The 20048-nt window shown below is 32.4% G+C and overlaps 6 protein-coding genes across 6 annotated transcripts; 3 read left to right on the plus strand and 3 right to left on the minus strand.

Moving 5' to 3' along the window:
- Positions 1-111: 111 nt before the first annotated feature.
- On the minus strand, positions 112-4144 carry Tsp_00227 (secretin receptor). The gene is made up of 15 exons (XM_003375966.1): positions 4132-4144; positions 3563-3577; positions 3142-3228; positions 2766-2958; positions 2212-2320; positions 2061-2159; positions 1809-1997; positions 1645-1753; positions 1298-1444; positions 1115-1258; positions 942-1042; positions 814-886; positions 584-730; positions 436-522; positions 112-371 (listed from the first exon to the last, which is right to left on the minus strand). The coding sequence occupies exons 1-15, from the start codon at positions 4142-4144 to the stop codon at positions 112-114; spliced, it is 1773 nt and encodes a 590-aa protein (XP_003376014.1).
- Positions 4145-4333: 189 nt separating this feature from the next.
- Positions 4334-6698, plus strand: Tsp_00226 (Tau-tubulin kinase 2). The gene is made up of 5 exons (XM_003375967.1): positions 4334-4406; positions 4472-4539; positions 4744-4870; positions 5650-5762; positions 5877-6698. The coding sequence occupies exons 1-5, from the start codon at positions 4334-4336 to the stop codon at positions 6696-6698; spliced, it is 1203 nt and encodes a 400-aa protein (XP_003376015.1).
- A 660-nt stretch (positions 6699-7358) lies between these two features.
- Positions 7359-7865, plus strand: Tsp_00225 (conserved hypothetical protein). The gene has a single exon (XM_003375968.1). It carries the CDS (start codon positions 7359-7361, stop codon positions 7863-7865), a length of 507 nt encoding a protein of 168 aa, XP_003376016.1.
- A 174-nt stretch (positions 7866-8039) lies between these two features.
- Tsp_00224 (transmembrane Emp24 domain-containing protein 5) lies at positions 8040-8726 on the minus strand. The gene has a single exon (XM_003375969.1). It carries the CDS (start codon positions 8724-8726, stop codon positions 8040-8042), a length of 687 nt encoding a protein of 228 aa, XP_003376017.1.
- Positions 8727-9263: 537 nt separating this feature from the next.
- Tsp_00223 (splicing factor, arginine/serine-rich 10) lies at positions 9264-11833 on the plus strand. The gene is made up of 10 exons (XM_003375970.1): positions 9264-9553; positions 9605-9700; positions 9761-9854; positions 9993-10121; positions 10175-10234; positions 10291-10381; positions 10467-10561; positions 11128-11172; positions 11339-11421; positions 11470-11833. The coding sequence occupies exons 1-10, from the start codon at positions 9264-9266 to the stop codon at positions 11831-11833; spliced, it is 1347 nt and encodes a 448-aa protein (XP_003376018.1).
- Positions 11834-13551: 1718 nt separating this feature from the next.
- On the minus strand, positions 13552-18777 carry Tsp_00222 (secretin receptor). Its single transcript, XM_003375971.1, has 13 exons — positions 18750-18777; positions 17359-17427; positions 16959-17281; positions 16755-16898; positions 16560-16703; positions 16217-16423; positions 15737-16132; positions 15546-15678; positions 15360-15487; positions 15071-15267; positions 14853-15003; positions 14604-14776; positions 13552-14152 (listed from the first exon to the last, which is right to left on the minus strand). The coding sequence occupies exons 1-13, from the start codon at positions 18775-18777 to the stop codon at positions 13552-13554; spliced, it is 2694 nt and encodes an 897-aa protein (XP_003376019.1).
- Between the last annotated feature and the right edge of the window lie 1271 nt (positions 18778-20048).

The following is a 20048-nucleotide window of genomic DNA, read 5'->3' on the forward strand; positions in this document are numbered from 1 at the left end:
CACACACACACACACACACACAAACACACATATATATATATATATATATATGTATATATCACACAATGCTATCCATCCTACCACCAGTTTTAAAATTTTTTCAACTTTTATTCAACTTACCACATGATGAACAAACATTTCAGAAGACGATGTGTTGCTGAATGTCTTCAACAATTGAACAGCCAAACTGGGACCAATCGGCTTATCGTAAAGCCGATGCAAACATTCTTCAGCATTGCGACGAATTTTATAATCCGAATGAGTAAGTAAGCACAAAAATGCTCTACAGTACTCATCAAGTGATCGTTTCGAGATTTCATCAAAACTTTGAACAATCACCAGTTCAATGCATGACATTACCGTCATCCAAGCTTCAAAAAATAAAAGCAAAATAACTATTGTGATTATTAAAAAAATAATCAACAAAATTGTTACTGTCAAAATCATTCGAAGACCACCATTTATTCGATGTAAATTCGTGCTTTTCTTTGATCCATTGAAGCACTTTCGTCATCTCAGTATCTAAATGTGAAAACAGTTGCAAAAACATTTTACCAACAATTAATGGAAAAATATAATTTACCAGATTTTAGAGAAACGTGATGAAGAAGAACTTTGCATGCGTAAGCTGCTTCCAGAACTCGTTTCGGCTGGTTGGTTAACTTCGCATTTCCTTCGATAATTTTTACAAGTAATCCAGCTAATTTGGAATTCTTCTTAAAACCACGTTCTGAAATTGCTCAACCAGATTAAAATCATTCAATAACAATAACAGCTGAAATTTATGATCAATTGAATTTGATAAATACTAACTTGTATAGCAAGAGCAGATGCACTCCATATAAGACAAACTGTTCGCAGCTGTATTCCACCTCTTCCCATAATCCTACGTTAATAAATAATTATTCATTGTATATCATCATAAGCTGGTTAAGTAATACTTCAAAAAGCTGCAGTAACTCATTAGGCAAGCTCAAATTCCACGAATCTGAAGTCCACTTTGAAATTGCTTTCAAGCACTGCTTCTGCACTTCATCATGCACTAAAATACAATTTTATAAAAATATACATCATTCACTGGTGAAATTGAAATACAAAAAAATTATTTTCTTACCTTCTGTTCGAATTAAGCCAATCAATCTTAATATAACACCCCAAAAGTATTCCTTACTATCTTCCGGCAAACTTTCTGAAGACTTTCGTACACATTCCAACACTGCCAACTTGCCATCAATAGTATTTGCTATTGGAGGTCTGTCTAAAAAATACAGAACTTCAAAAATATATTACCATCAACTGATTTTGTCATTTGCACCTGTTATCAAGCCTAACACTTGGGAAAGCGCAGTTTGTTTGGCTTCTGTTTTTTCGAAACGCTTCACCAATGCACTTACAGCCGAAATACTATACTGCTTCATGAGTTCATCTTTGGAACAAATATAATCTAAAAAAAATTTTAATATATTTAAAATCAATTCTTATTTGGAAAAATATAAAAAAATAACTCACGAATCAATGAAGGAAGAAGATCGTAAATAAACGCACTCAAGTCGATGTTTAATTGGTCGAATAAATAAGCATATGCTATGAAGAAAACAATATCCATATTAGAAATAATAAATAAATAAAGTTAATCAAATTCACCTTTTGTAGTAGATCTGATGTGCTTTTTCATCCCATGAATCAACTGTGGCAATAGATACATTTCAAATTCAGGCAATGTGACTTTACTCATTACAGATTTCCAACAATTCTGCAGTAAAAAAACCATCTTAAAACGTGGATAAAAGTGAAGTTCCTTATATTACCAAAACTTCAATCTCTGCACCATCAGGAACTTGAAGAACAATCCGAACATAGCCGCTCAATGCATTTTCCATCCATCCTCTGAATTCCGTTTCAAACCGCAAATCATATAACATCACAAATACCAGTGATAAATCCACTTCACTTTCGGCTGTGATACCTTTTACAAAAATATTGGTTGGAATGGAGGACTAAATAAAAATAATTATGAATCATCAAAATTCATCAGTTAGAATAACAACAAAACGATTTACTCGTTTCATCATGTACAATATTTTACGAAGAGCGCTTCTGTATAATCTTCCATCGCCACACGTTATTATTAGATAACAGCAAATTCCGATACTTTTGAGCTATAAAAAAATCTATATAATCTATTGCAGTATCGTTTAAATATTTTCTAACATATTTCAGAAAATGTTGGTGACTTTCAGTCGATATGATATTCTTTTTCGTTGGAAAAACAACTTTCAATATGTGTAAAGCGGTTATCGCGGCATGACGAATGCTGTTGCTATAACAAATACATAAATACAACAACCAAAACATCAATTCCACCTCTAGCATTATTTGAAAAATACAATATAAATTTCGTAATTTACGTTTCGTCAACATAACTACTAGTATCATATGGATTACATCAAAAAGCAACCTCATTATTACTTATGAATATAAAAATATATATACTTATATAAAAACATAAGATCATAAACATAAAAGTTGGCTAGTTTCTTAAACAAATTCTTATCAAACTGTTTAAGAATTTATTTAAAAAAATATGAAAGCATTTAAATGCACAACTATAAAAAAATTACATCCCATTTGATAGGTCCCTCCAAATGGTTGAAGCAAAACTGAAACGGTAAACTTTACAATTAAAGTGAATTATATGAGCAGAAATTAAATATCTTTTTTATAATATATATAAATGAAAAAAATATATATATAAACATAAATACTTTGGATTTTGCGTAAACGGTTCCATTAATTGGGTAATTACTCTTGTAACATATCGAAAAACATTAACTTGACGTCCTTTTAAAATTTGCGACAATGCTTGAATTGTATTAAATTTCACGTCCTTCCTATCCGAGAATATTGCTCGTGAAAGTAATGCTTCGTACTGGTCATAATGCATAAGTTGGAACGAACCTAAAATTATTATGCTCGTCAAATTAATGATCTACATAATCACTGCAATTCATTAACGTTGATGAATGCCCTGATTGTCACCAAAACAAAATACAGCATTTCACTTGAAAATATCGTTAGAAAAAACATCTAGACGTGATTTAATCAAAATCTGCACTGTCAAAATCGTTACAAAATGATTACTTTTTAGGGATACAATTTCACTGTTTATCACATTGCCAGTTTTATGGGCCATCGTCTTAGCGTTATTTTTATGAGCAGTCGGCATACCTAAAAGTCAATTGTGTTTATAAAAAAAGAATAATAATTATCATAAATTACTGTTCTAATCAGTTTTCTCGAAACTTCAGCTTGAATCACACTACACCTCGTCACAGTAATAAAAATGGAAAGCAAGCTTGTTTTAACCTACAAAAAAGCAACCATAAAAATTAACACACTGTTATTACAAAAAAATACAGATTCCAATACAGATGAAAATTGTTGTTTTAAGCATATTTGTATTTTAATTAAACAAAATGAGTAAATATAGAATGACGTCAGCCTTACAACATACGGTAATCATCAAATTAATAGTGAACTTGCTTTATATTAATAAATAAACCTTTTAGGATTGTGACTTTATAAAAAATATTTTATATTATTTTGCTTAAAAGAAGGGCTCGTTATTAAATTCTTGTTTTATAGATATGAAGAAGGTATAGATTGATATGATTTTATATAATTTTATCAATATATAGATTTTATAGATATATGCAATGTAGTAAGTAATTATAAATTCATATTGAGGCATATTTTAATGTACAATTTTAAATTAATGAAAGTATTGTACATAAAAAATAACATTAATCTATATTATTTTCTCGCTGAATGTATGAAGAATAATGGCGTAAATTTTAACTTGCATAAGTTTTCCAATGGAATAGTGTAAAACATAAGTCTTCTCGAAGCATGCATAATTTTTAATTTTACAAATTTCTGGAATTTTGTATATTTTTCTCTAAATTTCTGATGACGACATTGCTTCAACAAATGGAATGCCCCAATTTATTAAGAGAAAACATGCATTCGTTTTTACCTACTGTAGACTTATTGCAATTATGAAGTTAATATTATGGAGTTAGTGAGCAATTCCGAAGCTTTTGAGATTTTCTTGGTATATTTTCTTTTAACCATAGCTCCCCATTTAATGAATAATGCTACAAAAGCGGTATGATGTTTATTTGGGAGTGTACTCTCATTTTTAGTGTTTTATTTTAATTTCATTATATATTTCTTTAAGATTTCCTACTTTTGTTTAAATCGTAATAAATATGCTAATATTAAAAAGAAAAAAGTGGATGAATTATACGATAAACTGAAAGGAATCAACATCATGCAGCAGTTTGCTGAGCATTCGAGAATGACTCGCCAGTTATCGATTGCCAAAAGAAATTATGACAAAGCTAGTGAGTGATAACTTATGAAATTTTTTACAAAAGTATTATATAGTTTTTGATTATTTTTATATCAGTTATTGACGACAAATTTCGAGTGTTGAAATTTCGTTTTGGTATTGCTTTTGCTTTTTACATCACTATGGTATGTCGTGTTTTTATTTGAAGCTGTATTATAGTTTTGTAGTTGAAGATGTTTTGTATTTGATTTTAATAACGGTTGAAATAAATAATATAAATTAGTACAATAAATAACATATGTATTTCTTTTGTTTACTTTTAATTTATTACTTGGTTGTTAAGAAGAATTTTCATTCATACTTTTTAAAGACATTTTTTCTAAGTTCAGGTTGTCATTATTTGCTGGATTTTATATAATTATTATGGAAGGGCTATTCTCATATTCCCGAAAACTTGGTTTGGCCCGTTTAATCGAGTTTTGAGTTTCCCTGCTGTCTCAGACACAGATGAAGAAGGTATGTAAAATATATTTTAAAATTGTTACTTTGTATTATCTTGGTTTATGATCATTTAAATGCATGTTGTTTTCCGGTTTTTCTCCAATTACATTTAAATGCAGTTAAGTAATGTATTAAAATGTTACATACATGAGTTTATTGCATAATTATCGATGATGCTTCCAATGTAAAATTTGTCATATTTCTTGACAGTGCTACAACTGAACGTAAGATTTTTACGGTTTGTAAATTTTTTGTATAGATTTATTTATTATGATAATGATTTTGCACTGTTTAGCACGTTCATTGATTTAGCCTTATTGTATTACAGATTTTGCGTTTTAAATTTCTATTTATAGTGGGTGTTAGCGCTTTCTTCATGTTGGGCCTCACACTCCGTGTGATTGCAGCAACGGTGACCACTCCTTTTACGTTTAACTTCAACAATCTATGATGCCGTTAAAAGATCAGTGAATTGTTTTCTCATTTACTGTTGTTTATTAGTAATTATGTTAATAAAATAATATAAAAATTATGTGAATGAAATATCAAATTATGAAAATCATTCATAATTCAAAGTTTAAAATGTTTATTAAAATCTTTATATTTATATTGTTTAAAGAGTTGAAACTTTGAAATTTTCAACTTTAAAGTACACTTTAAATATGCAATGTGAATGTGATATTGAATTGCAACGGCCCTGTTGTATTGTATTCAATTGCTTGCTCGCATTCATTCGAATTTTATGATGAGCAGCGACAGCAGTTCAGAATCTGATTCATTGTCATTCCTTGAAGAAGGTATGCTTCTGAAAGATCAGTGGTTAATATTGGAAAAATTAGGTTCCGGTAACTTTGGGGCTGTTTACAAATGTGAAGATCAGAGTACAAAAGAAATTGTGGCAGTGAAAGTAAGATGAAAAAATGATTATCTATTTTACGTTGAAAACATAAGTAGCAAAGTTGTGGTTCAGCCGTTTGTTATTAATTTGTTAAAATGGCTCGATGTACAGAAATTTGTTTAGGCAGAAGATGCGAACAGGGATGAATCGGCTTTGGCTTTGGAAATTCATATTCTGAAGCTTCTCCAAGGTCGAAAACACATCTGCCAGCTTTATTCATACGGTACATGTTTCGGTTTACATTTCATGATTATCAGCTTGTTGGGAAAATCGGTGTGGGAGTTGCAGACAGAAACGCCAGACGGACAATTTTCCATTAGCACTTATCTACGCATTAGTGTGCAGAGCTTGCACGCGCTGGAAGCTTTGCACAGCGTCGGCTACGTGCATCGAGATGTCAAGACAGACAATTTGACCATTGGATATGGGGAAGTGGAACAACGACGAATTTACTTGATTGACTTTGGTTTGGCCAAACGATACACCGATGAAAATGGAAATGTTCGTCAGCCGAGAAGAAAGCCAGGCTTTCGTGGCACGTCTACATACGCATCGATCAGCGCACATAAGCAAAAAGAATTAGGAAGAGTTGATGATCTGTGGTCTTGGCTTTACACTACGATGGAAATGGCTAGTGGACATCTGCCTTGGAATGGTCTTAAGAAAAAGAAACTCCTGGAAGCAAAGATCACTTTTGGAGTTGAAGATATTTGCCAAGTTCTGCCGATTGAATTCAAAGAAATCTTTTTGCATTTGCTCAGTTTGACATATTATGATTGTCCAAATTACGATTTTATCAGCAAAATGATTCAAAATGCGTTTAAACGTTTGGGTTGTTGCAAAAACGATCCGTACGACTGGGAAACAGCTGCAGATGTAAAACAGTCAGAACTGAATACTGAATCCGAAGTTAATCGTGAAGAAGAGAAACAACTTTTATCTTGATAAGACATTGTTTACTAATCTTAATATTTTAAAAATATTTATTGTTTGTTATAAAGCTGTTCATTTTTTTCCATCTACGTTCGTAACGAAATTTCGAGTTTTGTCTGATTCATTTTATATAAACATACTCTATGCATCAATATATGCTACTTTTAATCGAAAAAAGTTGTATTTGGGTTTAAATTTAAATTAAAATAAAATTTAAATATTATTAAAGTTTTAAAATGGAAATGTAAGTGGTTTGATAAGCAGTGCAAATCCAAAATGTCGATTATGACAATGCACTACAGTGGTCGCCTAAAATTGTTCTTCAAAATCATTAACTGTAGTCAATTGTTAATTTTTTTCTTTGTTCTATAATTTTTGAAGCATTGTTGTTTAATCGAGTGAAGCATGATTTTCATTAGTAATGTATGATAAATTTTCGTATTTAAGTGTTAAATTCTAGAATTTTTTTGTCGTGTTAAAGATTTATCTGAGATACGGTAAAGGTAGAGATTTATTTCTAAGCAATTTAATTTCGAAGAAATTTTTTGATATTGTTCATTAATAAAGAAATATTTACGCTGGAAGCGATGTGAATTTTCATCTGTAATACATATTGTAATTCACCTAAACTTCGCCGAAATATTTCAGATTACTAGGCTGTGAAAAGGAAGCATGGCTGTTTGGAATGTCAGTTTAGAAAATGTTTTCGATTCGAATCAAATGCCATCAAATACTTCTCAGTTAGTGAAGATGGCCCTGACGCAAAAGACTGAAAAATCGACAGCAGTGAAACCACTGAATTCGACGGTCGAACAGACAGTGGTGAAATTTGAAGAACCTTCTACGTCACGTCCTGTTGCCTATTCACAAGAGCAGAGAGCGTCGAATCGTAAAAGAACGCTGTCTCAAAAAAGTGATGTTATATCATTAAAGAAGGCGTTGTTGGAGGTTCGAAAATTTAGTGTCCGTGGATTTCAAGGGGAAGAATGCAGAAAGCAAAAGGAACAAATAGCAATCACTTTGGGTGCAAAACCATCGAAGCGTCCTTATGTCAACTATAAAGAATTGAAGGTTGTTCGACAGCTGGAAAAAGCGAAAGAACGAGAGAGGAAAACTATCCAGCGTATGTTAACTTCAAAGAAACGAAGGAAAATTTTAAAAAGGCGTCGAAGATTGTAATATTAGTTTTTTTTCAAGAAAGAGAAATATGTTGAAGCGTTATTACGATTTTACTGCTCTTTAGCTATGAACAATGAAAGCCAAAATCAAGTCAACTATAACAATCGGTTTATTTTTTAACAGTAATTATTACATTCTGAAAATGCAAAAATAACTGCGATCACAAAAGAAATTTCAGAACGTTCTGCGCAACAGCTGTCCAACACGTGACTGATCTTCAAATAAGCTCTTAACCATGTAGATTTGCAAAGCAGCGACTGTAATCATGGCAATCAAATTTATAAATGACCAAAAATTAACCCTGCTCAATTTGGATTCCATCAACATTCTATCGCGTGTTTCGTAAACTCTTCTCGACGACTGAAAGTGTTCTGCAGCATCTAACTGTTTCCTCAATCGAATCAAACGTTCGCGCAACGTTTCTGCAGCAACAGTTAAGCTAGAATAAGATTCTGAAGCTGCCATGCCGAAAGCTTCTTCCGATTCGGATATGCCTTCAGCGTTCAACAGCTGCACAGCAAAATAGACTGTCTTCGATGCCAGGCTGCTGAAAGTGTTGTCAAAGCAAACTTGATAATCTCCTTTTTGGGTGACGTCCAGATCGTGGCTATTTTCGGACTTTCGCACATCCTGCATCAATACTGAGCCGGAAGGATTGAGAACTAAAACGTTCACATCCAGATCACCACCATATATCACTTGATAATCGAATATCAATTTGCTGTGATTAGCTGATTCTACCGGTACAAAATAACATTGTAAGCGAGATGCCGGAATAGCAATGGCAAACGCTTCTTCACGAGCGTATACTATGTGAGAAAGTGGAAAAAGAAGAATACAAAATAATAGGTGATGCATCATACTCTCCAGTTCCTAAAACAATTCACAAACTGAACAAGAATAAAAAAATATCTCTTTAAATTACCTCAATATATTAAGTAGATAACAACAGTAATAAGTGGAATGCTATCACCGACAAACTAGTTTTACACATCGTCACGTTATCATTTAAAAACAATCAAGTACAAATGATAGTTAATCAATGCAATAAAAGAAATTTTTTGTCAATTTTTAATTTGCTATAATGAAATGCTATCAACTTCATTATACAATTCTTAATAAACTTGCAATGTTAAATATATTATTTTTAAAAAGAAATAAAAGTTAATTTTAGCTGCATTTCACGTAGTAATTTCATATATGCATATTTGTGTACCTTAGTTTTGTTTTATTAATACAGTAGTCTTATATAGTTTATGATTTTTAAATATTCATGAAAAACAATTAATGTGATAAATTCTAGCAAGGAAAAAACAAACAATTAATGTTAAAATACCTGATTATTTTAAATTTAACGTTAAATATTATTAAATGTAGTTAAATTTAATTTTGAAAATCATGAGACAATATTATGATGTTCAAGTTGTTATTGATTACGGTATTACACGTTGTTCATTCAGTGTTGTCAGTGTGGCGGTTTTTCTGCGCAGGCTCTCGGAATGTCAGTGGAGATTTCTAACGAGGTTGTGGTGGATGATGAGATTGTTTCAAATCATCATTCGGCCAACAACAGACGCTCTCGAACTCAGAGTCGCAGCTCGACAAGGACCCCTTCCCGTTCGCGATCGTTTACTAGATCACGCACCGCTACTCGGTCACGGTAAGGCATTTCAGTTGTCAACATTTAAGTATAATTTGAATATTTTGAAGGAGCTTTGATATTTTTTGATCAATTTTAGAACTCGTTCTCGAAGTCGAGACCGACGTCGAAACAAGCGCAGCAGATCATCTTCCCGTGACCGTCGTCGCCGCCGCTCTCGTACACGATCAATTTCGTACGATTTTTTTTCTACAGAATTTTAAACAATTTCTTTTTAAATCGATTATAATTTTAGCAGAAGCCGTTCTCGTGACCGAGGACGTCATGGGCGTCGACGAAGCAAATCTCGCTCACCTATGTCAAATCGAAAGCGTCATTTAGCGCCGCGAGTAAGTTTGCTTGTTTCTTTTCTTCGACGCTTTTGTTACCGTATAACGTATTGTTTTATCAAAGTTATAGTTACATTTGCATGTTATTTTTTTCTTGAAATTGTCTTTTGTATTTCATTTAAATAATAATTATTTTAGGAAAATCCACCAACTTCTCGTTGTTTAGGCGTTTTTGGTCTAAGTTTGTACACAACTGAAAGGGATTTGCATCAGTTGTTTTCGAGATATGGAAAAGTGGATGACGTTCAACTTGTTTATGATCATCCTGTATGAGTTATTTATTTTTCATTTGATAACGATGATAATTTTGTGAATTTTAGAGTGGGCGTTCGCGTGGTTTTGGATTTGTTTACTTCGATACTGTTGACGACGCTGTGTTGGTAATAAATTAGTTTCTTTGTCTGTGCATTTTTTTTCGAATTAGTTTTTTTTTCAGGCCAGAGAACGTGCAGCAGGCACAGAAATAGATGGTCATCGCATAAGAATTGACTTTTCTATTACTAAACGTCCGCACACTCCTACACCTGGTATTTATATGGGAAGAACATCGTAAGTTATTTTGTTGAAGAAATTACAATTCATTTATTTGTTTGTTATTAATAGTTCTTTTAGTCGCCGCAGTTACAGAGATGATTATTATCGTGGAAGGTCGCCATCGCCGTACAATTATCGTCGACGTTCACGTTCGTACTCCTACAGTCCTAGACGTTAGTATTATTTTATCGCGTAATTCATTTAATTGCGCAGTGCAGTTAATTGATGTTGACAAGTCCCCGTGAGGTTGCATTGCAGTTTTTTTCCATATAGGTTTATTTGTAAGAAGTTATTTATGTAAAATTGGAGTAACATGCTAAGAAAAATGCAAAATAATGATACTTTCTGTATTCTGGGCAGTGCTTGTGATAAGAAATTTTCATTTCTCAGTTTTTTTAAATTGAAACTTTCAACTTTCACTAAGTTAGAAAATGGTGTTCGTTTTCCTCTACTTCAGTGATTTTGCGCTGCATGCGTTATTTTAATGATATTCGCCTTTTTTCAAGGCTGTGTTGAAGAATGAATAATGTGAGAAGTGAGTCTAAATGAAGAAATGAAATCTTGATAGGCATTTTGTTGGCTTTGAAAGAAAACAATTGTTAAGTTTTAAAAAAATATATGTATATATTCTCCGAAGTTTGCCCAAGAAGTCTGAGTTTTGCGTCATTCTGCCTGGGTGTACTTTTTGGAGAAGAAATGTAGAAGAATGAAAATTTTTTTTATAACCGAAAATGTTAAGTGCTGTATTGAGAAGACACTCTCAGAAGTGATAGAAGCAGTAATGGTATTTGTACTTGTTATTTGTAATTGTATATTTTGTGTATTGGCGAACTAACAAGTTTTGGAAAAATGGTGAAGTATTCACTGTATGCACAGTGAATGAATATGAATTTGCTGACATTTACTATATTTAGGTTTATTATTTTTTTATTATACACTTGTTTTTTTAGGTTGAAGGCGCTTTTGGAAGTTGCGCATTGACCGATCTGGAAAGCAGCGTTTATGTAGAATTTAGCAAATGTTTTTATAAGGCGTAGTAACGGTACATCATTATCATTATTTGTTTGTTTTTATAATAAAGTTGGCATTTATTTAAAACTTGTCCGTGCAGTGAATCATTGAAAATTTTCATCAGCAAATTCTTCATTGTATTCCAAGAAGTTCTCTGTACTGTTCCTTCAAAACTGTCCAGCAATATTTGCGAAAATCAATATTTAAGCGGTCGCGTTTTAAACGAGCCAGAGATGGATTGTAGCAAAATTGTCGTAACTGTTTATACAACTGTTGTTCAGTATTGTACAGACATCGCTTATCATAAATCTCAGGATAGGATAGTGCGTTTGGACAAAGCGGCCAACAGCCGAGATAAACCGCTTCTAGCCTTAAAAGTAATATATTGTAACAGTGAAATTGTAACATTTTTTGATTGGAAATATTTACACTGAAACACCAAAAAATTCATGCCTAGCCGTGGAGACGACAACGTGCGCACGTTTCAGAATGTTACAGTAATCCACTTTGCTTTTCAAATAACCCCAGTTGAGAATATTATCGTTCAGTGTTTGTTCCGCTTCTGAGAAACAATCTAAACATAAATTTTCAGAAGTGACAACACAGAGTGCGACTTTATGAGTAAAGGTGAAAAATACCTGGCTTTTCTTGATAATTTTCACCAAGTACGGAAATTTTAAATTTGAACGATTCACTTTTGAGACGAATCAACACACGGAAAAACAATTCTGGATTTTTGTCATGTTCCCTGAGAAGTTTGATTCGCCACCATCAAATGAAATATTTTAAAACAACCAACACTTACCAGCGGTGTGGCCAAACTATATGCAACAATTCGCTGTCTGGCAATTTTTCATTAGAATTGCAACCAACAGATAAACTTGGAAAATCAATTGGATAATATAAAACTCTGCTTTTGAGTGCAATTCTTTCCAAAACATGCTTTGGCTTGCTGTCGGACGGTATGTAAGCAAAAATGTGAGGAATGTTTTCGAGGAATGATTGCATGTTAAAATGCGAATTAAAAACAATTACATCTGCAACTAAGCTGCAAATAAAAATAAATAAATAAACATGTATATTTATATATATGCTTACCTAGATAGTATTTGATTGTATGAAAACTGAAAATCTCCCTCCGTTTCTCGTTGAATTGGATAAACTAACTGATTTTCATGGAAATAGATAACCTTTTTTATTTTTGATAGATCATTTCTCAGTGCAATCAATTCTGCCAGGTTTAGCACAGATGAGCAAAATAATGTACTAAAAGTTAGATATTAAAATTTTAAAAAACAATAATTTTATGCTTCCACTTATGAATTGCAAAGTCACCTATAATCCACGTTGTATGGAACAATTTCAGAAAAATACAAGGCTGCTGTTCGAGCTCTCCACTGCCATTTTTTAGCTGATAATGAATAAATATCAAGGGTGGTACTGAATTCACGTTTAAACAAAGATACAAGTTGTTCATGTGATCCACCACAGAATGGTTCCAGAATCAATACTTTTGACATAACAATTAGCAAGATGTATATTATCTAAAAGAAAATACATTTCTTTAAATGAAGTTTGTATAGCACTAAAAATTACCATAAAATACATTCATATTTCATTATTGCGTTAATTAAAAAAATGATTTTTTAATTTCAAATACCCTCTCTGTTATTTACTTGAAATTTTAATACAGTTTAAAATGCCACACTTCATAATAAAATTAAACGCAAATGATTTTCGAAATAAAAACAAATAATTATTAATAATAAAATAAAGTAATATTTAAATTATTAAAACGTTGAAATTTGAAATCTTTGAATGGAATAAAAATTACAAAAGTGTAAAATATTTTTTACAAACTAATTACCGAAATATGATGTGCAAGCTAGTAAAAAACTGATGAAGTGCGTAATCCTGTATACTTGTGTACTATATTGCATAATGTTATGGATTATAAATTTTACTTTAATTAGAATTAAAAAGTAGCTTAATAAATTTGGATTTGTTAGTTGAATTTGCTTGAATTTTAATTGTCAATATATTAAATGAACTGAACGAATTTAACTTTAGTAGAAACATGAATTACAGTATGGGCCTGCAATTGATACTTGATTTTGCTATTTTTGGTGGTAGTTTTCACAGTCGGTGCTGACTATTTGAATTGGGTTTGATCAATAGTTGTCTTGGCCGATCGATTTGACTGATGGAGATTGAAGAAGCGGAATTTCTTGCCGAAAAGCAGATAATCGAAATGTTGCCGAATTTCAAGGCGCCAGTTTTGAACTTGATGACCGTCACCGTCGGTCCGTTCAATCCGGGCGTGGTGACCAAAGCCCCGCTCTGGTTGGTATTGCTTCTTTGCGAGCAGAATCGTTGCCGAATCCTGCCGCCGAGCTGGTTGAACGTGGAATCGTTGACGGAAATTCGTTCCGCGGAACGTGCGGCTCCAATATTCACCAAACTTCCAAATCCGTGCTTTTTCGAAATATCCACCATCATCTTGCAAAGGTTCTCGATCGAAGTTCCCAACGCCGACGCGGTGAAGGCACTTTTCCACGACATCTTGGACATTCGTATGGCCAAATTGGACAGCAGTATAAGCGCCTTCTTCGGCAGCGGTTCCGCGCACGCGGTCGTCAACAACTTGACGTCGTTTGAAATTATTCGAATAAGGACCTTCCTGTCCGATTCGTTGTCCCGGTTGAACACGTTGGAGATGAGCGCTAATGTAAACCCATTCACTGCTGCTTCCACTTCGACATCAACATCCGGCACTAATTGAAGTTTTTTTGCGTTTGATGGTTTTTTTGTAAATTATACTTTTTTGCAATTCAACATTGGGAATGCATTTAAAAATTTCATTCACATCTGAGAAATTGTGAATAGTCTTTCTCTTTTATCGTTATGATGTTATTATTAATGAATTTTTTTGTATATAAAAAAGTTTCCATTTCACTTCATTCGAACATATTACACTGATGTCTTTAATATAATAATACATAAAACCTCAGAACGGTACACAAAAGCGAAAGACAGTGATGATGATGATGATAATAATAAAAAGAAAGTTATCAATTTACATCGAACCGATTTTGAGAGTGTCAATTAAATTTTTTCAGAAAATTTATTTGCATGTTAGAAAACTTTGCACAACATATGCAATGGGAAAGGATGATTTTCCTAGGCAGATTTAGATCAAGCTACTGAGCTAATTTGGATTGATGAAGTCCTTTCCCATTATTTATTGACTTCTTCTCCACAGAATCGGATGTCGCCGACTCACCTAACAAGTCTTCTTCTTTCTTCAAAATTTCCAATGCTTTATTCACCTGTTCCGAGTTGATTTCCACGGATTCTTTCATCATAAGATCGATCACCTTGACAATGAATTAAACAACAATTATGAATTGCAATACAATAAACGTTGAATTGTTATTATTTCAAGTCGAATACTTTCAAAGCTAAATCCAAATCAATTGCACCATCTCGATCTTCATCGAACGCTTCGAGTACTTGATAAATTCTCTTCATCTTTGCCTCATTCGGCATCTGTTTGAGCTGTTTCAACGGTGCTAAAACTTCACTCAAAGTAGCCATTTTTTTCCTAAATTAAATTTCCCCCTGGATAATTTCCCTATCAAAAATGATAAATCATAATCAAATAGACAAACTCGTGTTTTGCAATCGCAGATGGATCGGTTTGCTTTTCGTCAACTGTAGCAATGATTTTTTTCCCCTCCATTCGGTCGACAAGCTTATCCACGCGTTCCACAAGCCGATCCACTTGGCTCTGCAAACGTCTAGCCGCTTTGCTCACTTTCACATCATCTCCACGCGATTTGAAAATTGACTGAACTTCTTCGACTTCCTGAAAAATTTGCATATGCAAAGAACAATTTCATCAACAACAACAAAGTAGATGTAGTATCATTTATTATTAATAATTTAAAAAAAATTCACTTCTTTGTGCTCTTGAACTTGTTCTTTCAATTCTATCAAATCATCCTTGACCTCATTCAAAGGACCTTTCACCGTTTCCACAAGATGTTCAATTTCACGCAATTCAGACGACTCAATAGGAGTATCAACTGAAATAAATCAAATTTTCTTGTTTCGAATAATATTAATATTAAAATTAAAATCAACTTTGTATTGATTTGTCTTTGACTAGAGGAGCCGAATCGAGTAGAACATCCGATTCAGTTACCGGCACCGAAGCCGCTTGGACCACAGCTTCGACCTCTTCAGTGGGACTGCGAACAACAGTGGCTTTTTGCGCCTAGTTGCATAAAAATTGATTAAAATAAAGATGAATATTTAAATTCAAATAAAATTACAACTCCTTTTTCTTTTTGCTTGGATCGTTGTTCTTCAGCTTCTTTTTTCAACGCTTCTTCCAATGAGACGATCAAATCAAATTTGGTCTTGTTGTCCACTCGAACGCCTTCAATTTCGGCCAACTTTATCTTCGCTTCGTCGGCTATATGCGAGGGTAGTGTTGACAAGATTGTCTTGAGTCGAACAGAAAACGGTACATCTTCTTGTATGTAAAGCGTGCTGGAAAGCAGCAACAACGACGGTGGCACTTTTTCATTCAACGACAATTCGAGCCATTTGGCCAGTTGAGCTTTCAGGCGACTGACCGGCACGCCCAACGCACGCATCCCTCTGGCTCGGCAAGCCGTCTGCAATTCCGACTCAGAAAGACTATCAATGCCCTCTTTGACGATTAGCTTAAAATGAAAAAAAATTTTTTTTTTCATTCATCCTCATCATCATCTTATTTAATTTCTTTTCTCATCATTCAAACATCGAACCTGATCATCAGCTTTCAATTCGCGAAGTTTCAAACGCAACTGCAACAGCAGCATATTTGTCGTTCCGATTGGCTGAATGCCAACTATGAGACACAACGCCCGAAGCTGAGCATAGCTGAGACTATCCAAAGTCAGTTCATCTTCGAAAAATTTCGAATATTTCAACAAATCATCGTTCGATACATAACTGCCACCTTCTTCACGAATCTGCAATTGGAAAAAAAATATTTCATCTATTAATATATAATCGATATATAATAGAATTGAATCAATCGACTGAATGAATAATTTAAATTTTCACATCAACTGATGGATTTAAAATGGATATTTTAAAACGAATTACCTTTTTCATAAAAGCTGAAAACTCGGTTAACTGATTCAATCCATCAGAATTCTTTTTCCTTTCCAAAGACAAATCTTCAAGCGTGTCTTGCAAAAATTTCGCCATATCCAATTTCACTTTTAACGCTTTGTTTCTTTTCTCTTGCTAAACACAATAAACATTCAAAAACAAAACAAACAAATTAATAAATTCTACCTCTTTGTGTTCTTCTTGAAAAGTGCTGGGGAGTAGGCCGGGAAAAAATTTCAAAACTAATGGCAGTGCAAATTCCATGAACGGCACTATGATAAATATCAAAAACGGTACAAGTCGAAACAAGTCCGATGTAGTCCTGATTAACTGTAAAAATGAATCACACATAAATAAATAAATAAATATAAATATATATATATAATATACTTGTCGTCTTTCTTTGCGCATCAAAGTTTCTCCAGTTAATAACCGTCGCAATAACCGCAGGCATACTTTCACATCAATGTAAAGCAGTTTAAAGCCGTGGTAATAATGCTGCATTTCATTTTTGAAACGCAACCACAGTGACTGCTTTTTCTGAATTTCCATACTTTTTTTCATCAAATTTCTCTTCTCTCTCAATCGCTCACTCTCTTCAACATCCTCTTTCAAAGCTTTCAACATCGCTTCCACTTTCGACTGTCCATCTCCAGTCGGATGTAGACATATTGCACTTAAGTGAAAATTTCGTTTTCCATTCCAGCATAAAACTGAAGATGCATAACAAACATTATAACCAAAAAAACAATTCCCACTCAACGGTGAAAAATTGAATGCTCTGTTTGACCGGTCATCAGTGAGAAAAGCGGAAAAGCTAGCATTATACAGCGTTTTACAGTTGCTGGGCAAATAAAATCTACAAAATTCACCAAATTATAACTTCCAACATAACATACAAAAACAATACACTATTATTGTTTTTAATAAATTGTTTACTTTAAATTTATATTCAGAATCAAATATTAAATTTCGTGTTAATTATTCAACAATGCTACTTCCCTAAAATGCAGAAGAAAAGAATACACATATCTTATACATGGCGTCACATTCTTTATATATATACTTATAATTAGCAACATTTTTCATATATGATTCTTTTTATGTTATAAATACTTTTTTTTTGAAATAATTATGCTGTAATATAGCACTGATTACTACAATACTAAATGATTAAAAATGATACACGTGCATTCACAATTTGCTGATAACTTCTTTAAACAAAAAATACATTACTTTCTGGGTAAAGGCTTCTGAATCAAAAGACGCGTGCTTATTTGGCTAATAATCATTTATACAAAAAATTTTCAACAATTCAACAAATACATACAACAGCCGCTGGAAAAACTAACAAATTCGTTGTTTTGCTTTACTACAGTAAAACGAAAGCAAGTGCTGAAAGCAAAAGTCAATAGAATATACTTGTCAAGCAAATAAGATTAATAAAAATTAAATAAAAACCACGTAATTTAAAGCAACTTGATTTATTTTCACTTATGAATTGAACAATAGCTGTTTTGTTTGAATGTACAGGGAAAAATATTTTAAAGAAAATGTAAAATTAAACTGCTAAACTTCATCAATTTATGCAATCAAATTTAACTGGATATACTATTTTATTGAAGCTCTTTATTTATTAAGATTCAATATTTTAAAAAGTCTGCAAGATCTACATTTTTTGGGAATTTCAGATTTTGACAGATTATTTGTAGTGTTGTTTTTCAAGTGGAAACTGTATTTTAAATCACTTATTGTTAATACATTTTATTCCATTTGATCAAAATATTGCATTTAGCAATTTTTATCAGGAAGTTATTATCTGGCTTTTGTATGCTACTCATTCACTCAGTTAAATAAGCAATTTCGTTATTTGAAAACATCAACAAGCAATGCAACTAAGAAGATGCAACACAACAAATAGCGATAAATAAGTCAAAGAGAAATACACAAATACAGGTATATGCAACAGTGCAAACATTTTTGTTCTGCAATTCACTCGTAACTTGTAACATCACTGTATCTATTTCTTACCGTTATATGATAGTTAGGTGCCAATGGAATTCATTCTATTCTTGAAAATTTTTATAAAAACAGTATTTTATTTAATAATAATTGCGCTAAAAAGTCAAAAAAATGTATTAATATAAACCTAATAAAAAATGTCTTCTAATAATTTATAACCCTTTCCGCGAACATCTCGAAAATACATTTAATAAAAGTGGGACCTGCAAATACTCATTGTTCTCTGATTGGCTGGAATTTATTGGTCAGATATGATCGTCCGATCATTTTGTATTTTCCATTGTTGTCTGTGCTGTCTTTGCCGATTTTCAATGCTCACTGATCACATAGAGTGATATTGTTGATTAATGGTATTTTCGCAGGCAGTTCAAAAGGGAATAAAAGAGAACGTTATTTATTTTTCACTTTATTTGTCAATTAATTAATAAATAATTGAAGCTAATAATAATTAATACATGTTTACATTTTACATGATAGTAATTTTCACATTGTAAAATTCTATTTAAAAAATTTTACTTTTCAAATATTACATTTTATTTTAATTCAATTTGAGCAATATCAAAATCAAATTAAACAAAACGCTGAAAAAGTGCTACAGGTAAATAAAATTCAAAATGCGCTTTTGTGATATGTCCAACTGTTTACTCGACTGTCCAACAGTGCAATTGCTATGGCATTTTCCCTGCAGAATACAAGCGAAAAATGGGTACAGCTTTATTGAAGTTAAACAAATGGTACAGAATGCAAACGATATCACTTCCACTCAACAACTCTCTGCAGAAGAGTACAAGTGCGGTGTGGATGAGCTTCTTTTATAGGCTAGCAATGAGCCAGTGGCGCGGCCGCCGATTATTTAAGAGGCAAGTTGTGCGCATATTCGTTGGTCCATCTTATCCACAGAAGTGCCAATAACCTTTGTTAATATCTTCAGCATATGCGTTGAGCTCTGCGATATCAGGAGTTCTCAGAGCATAATATTCATTGTTCCTTATTTTATTTTTTGTCCATTTTCGATTTTGGAATTCAGTGTACCAAAATCTTTTTATTCCATTCACCAGTCTGAATATTCTCAGAGGCTTTTTACCCAGTACTCGAAGCAGTTCCTGTAAAAATACTTGTCTCTTGACTAGCCGCAATCAAAAGCGCATATTTATTGATTAAAAAAGTTTAATTTCATTTATTTCATAAAAAAATTCTATAAAGCTAAAATACTATTACGAAAAATGAAGTTATAACAGTGCATTTTTTTTTCGAAAGCATCTGCTTTTTATTTATTTTAAATTCAATCCTTCTTTAAAATGTATTTTTTAAATTATTTTTAACATTACAACAATTTTTACTTTTAATATTTATGAATTGCTGTTTATAACTTCATTCTCAAATGGTATTTGACCTATGCAATGGTAATACCTGCATTACTTAAAATACAGTATGTTGAAAATGAATTTCATTTTCTAC

This window comes from Trichinella spiralis, assembly GCF_000181795.1.
Source record: "Trichinella spiralis strain ISS 195 chromosome Unknown Scfld4, whole genome shotgun sequence".
Lineage (NCBI taxonomy): Eukaryota > Metazoa > Nematoda > Enoplea > Trichinellida > Trichinellidae > Trichinella > Trichinella spiralis.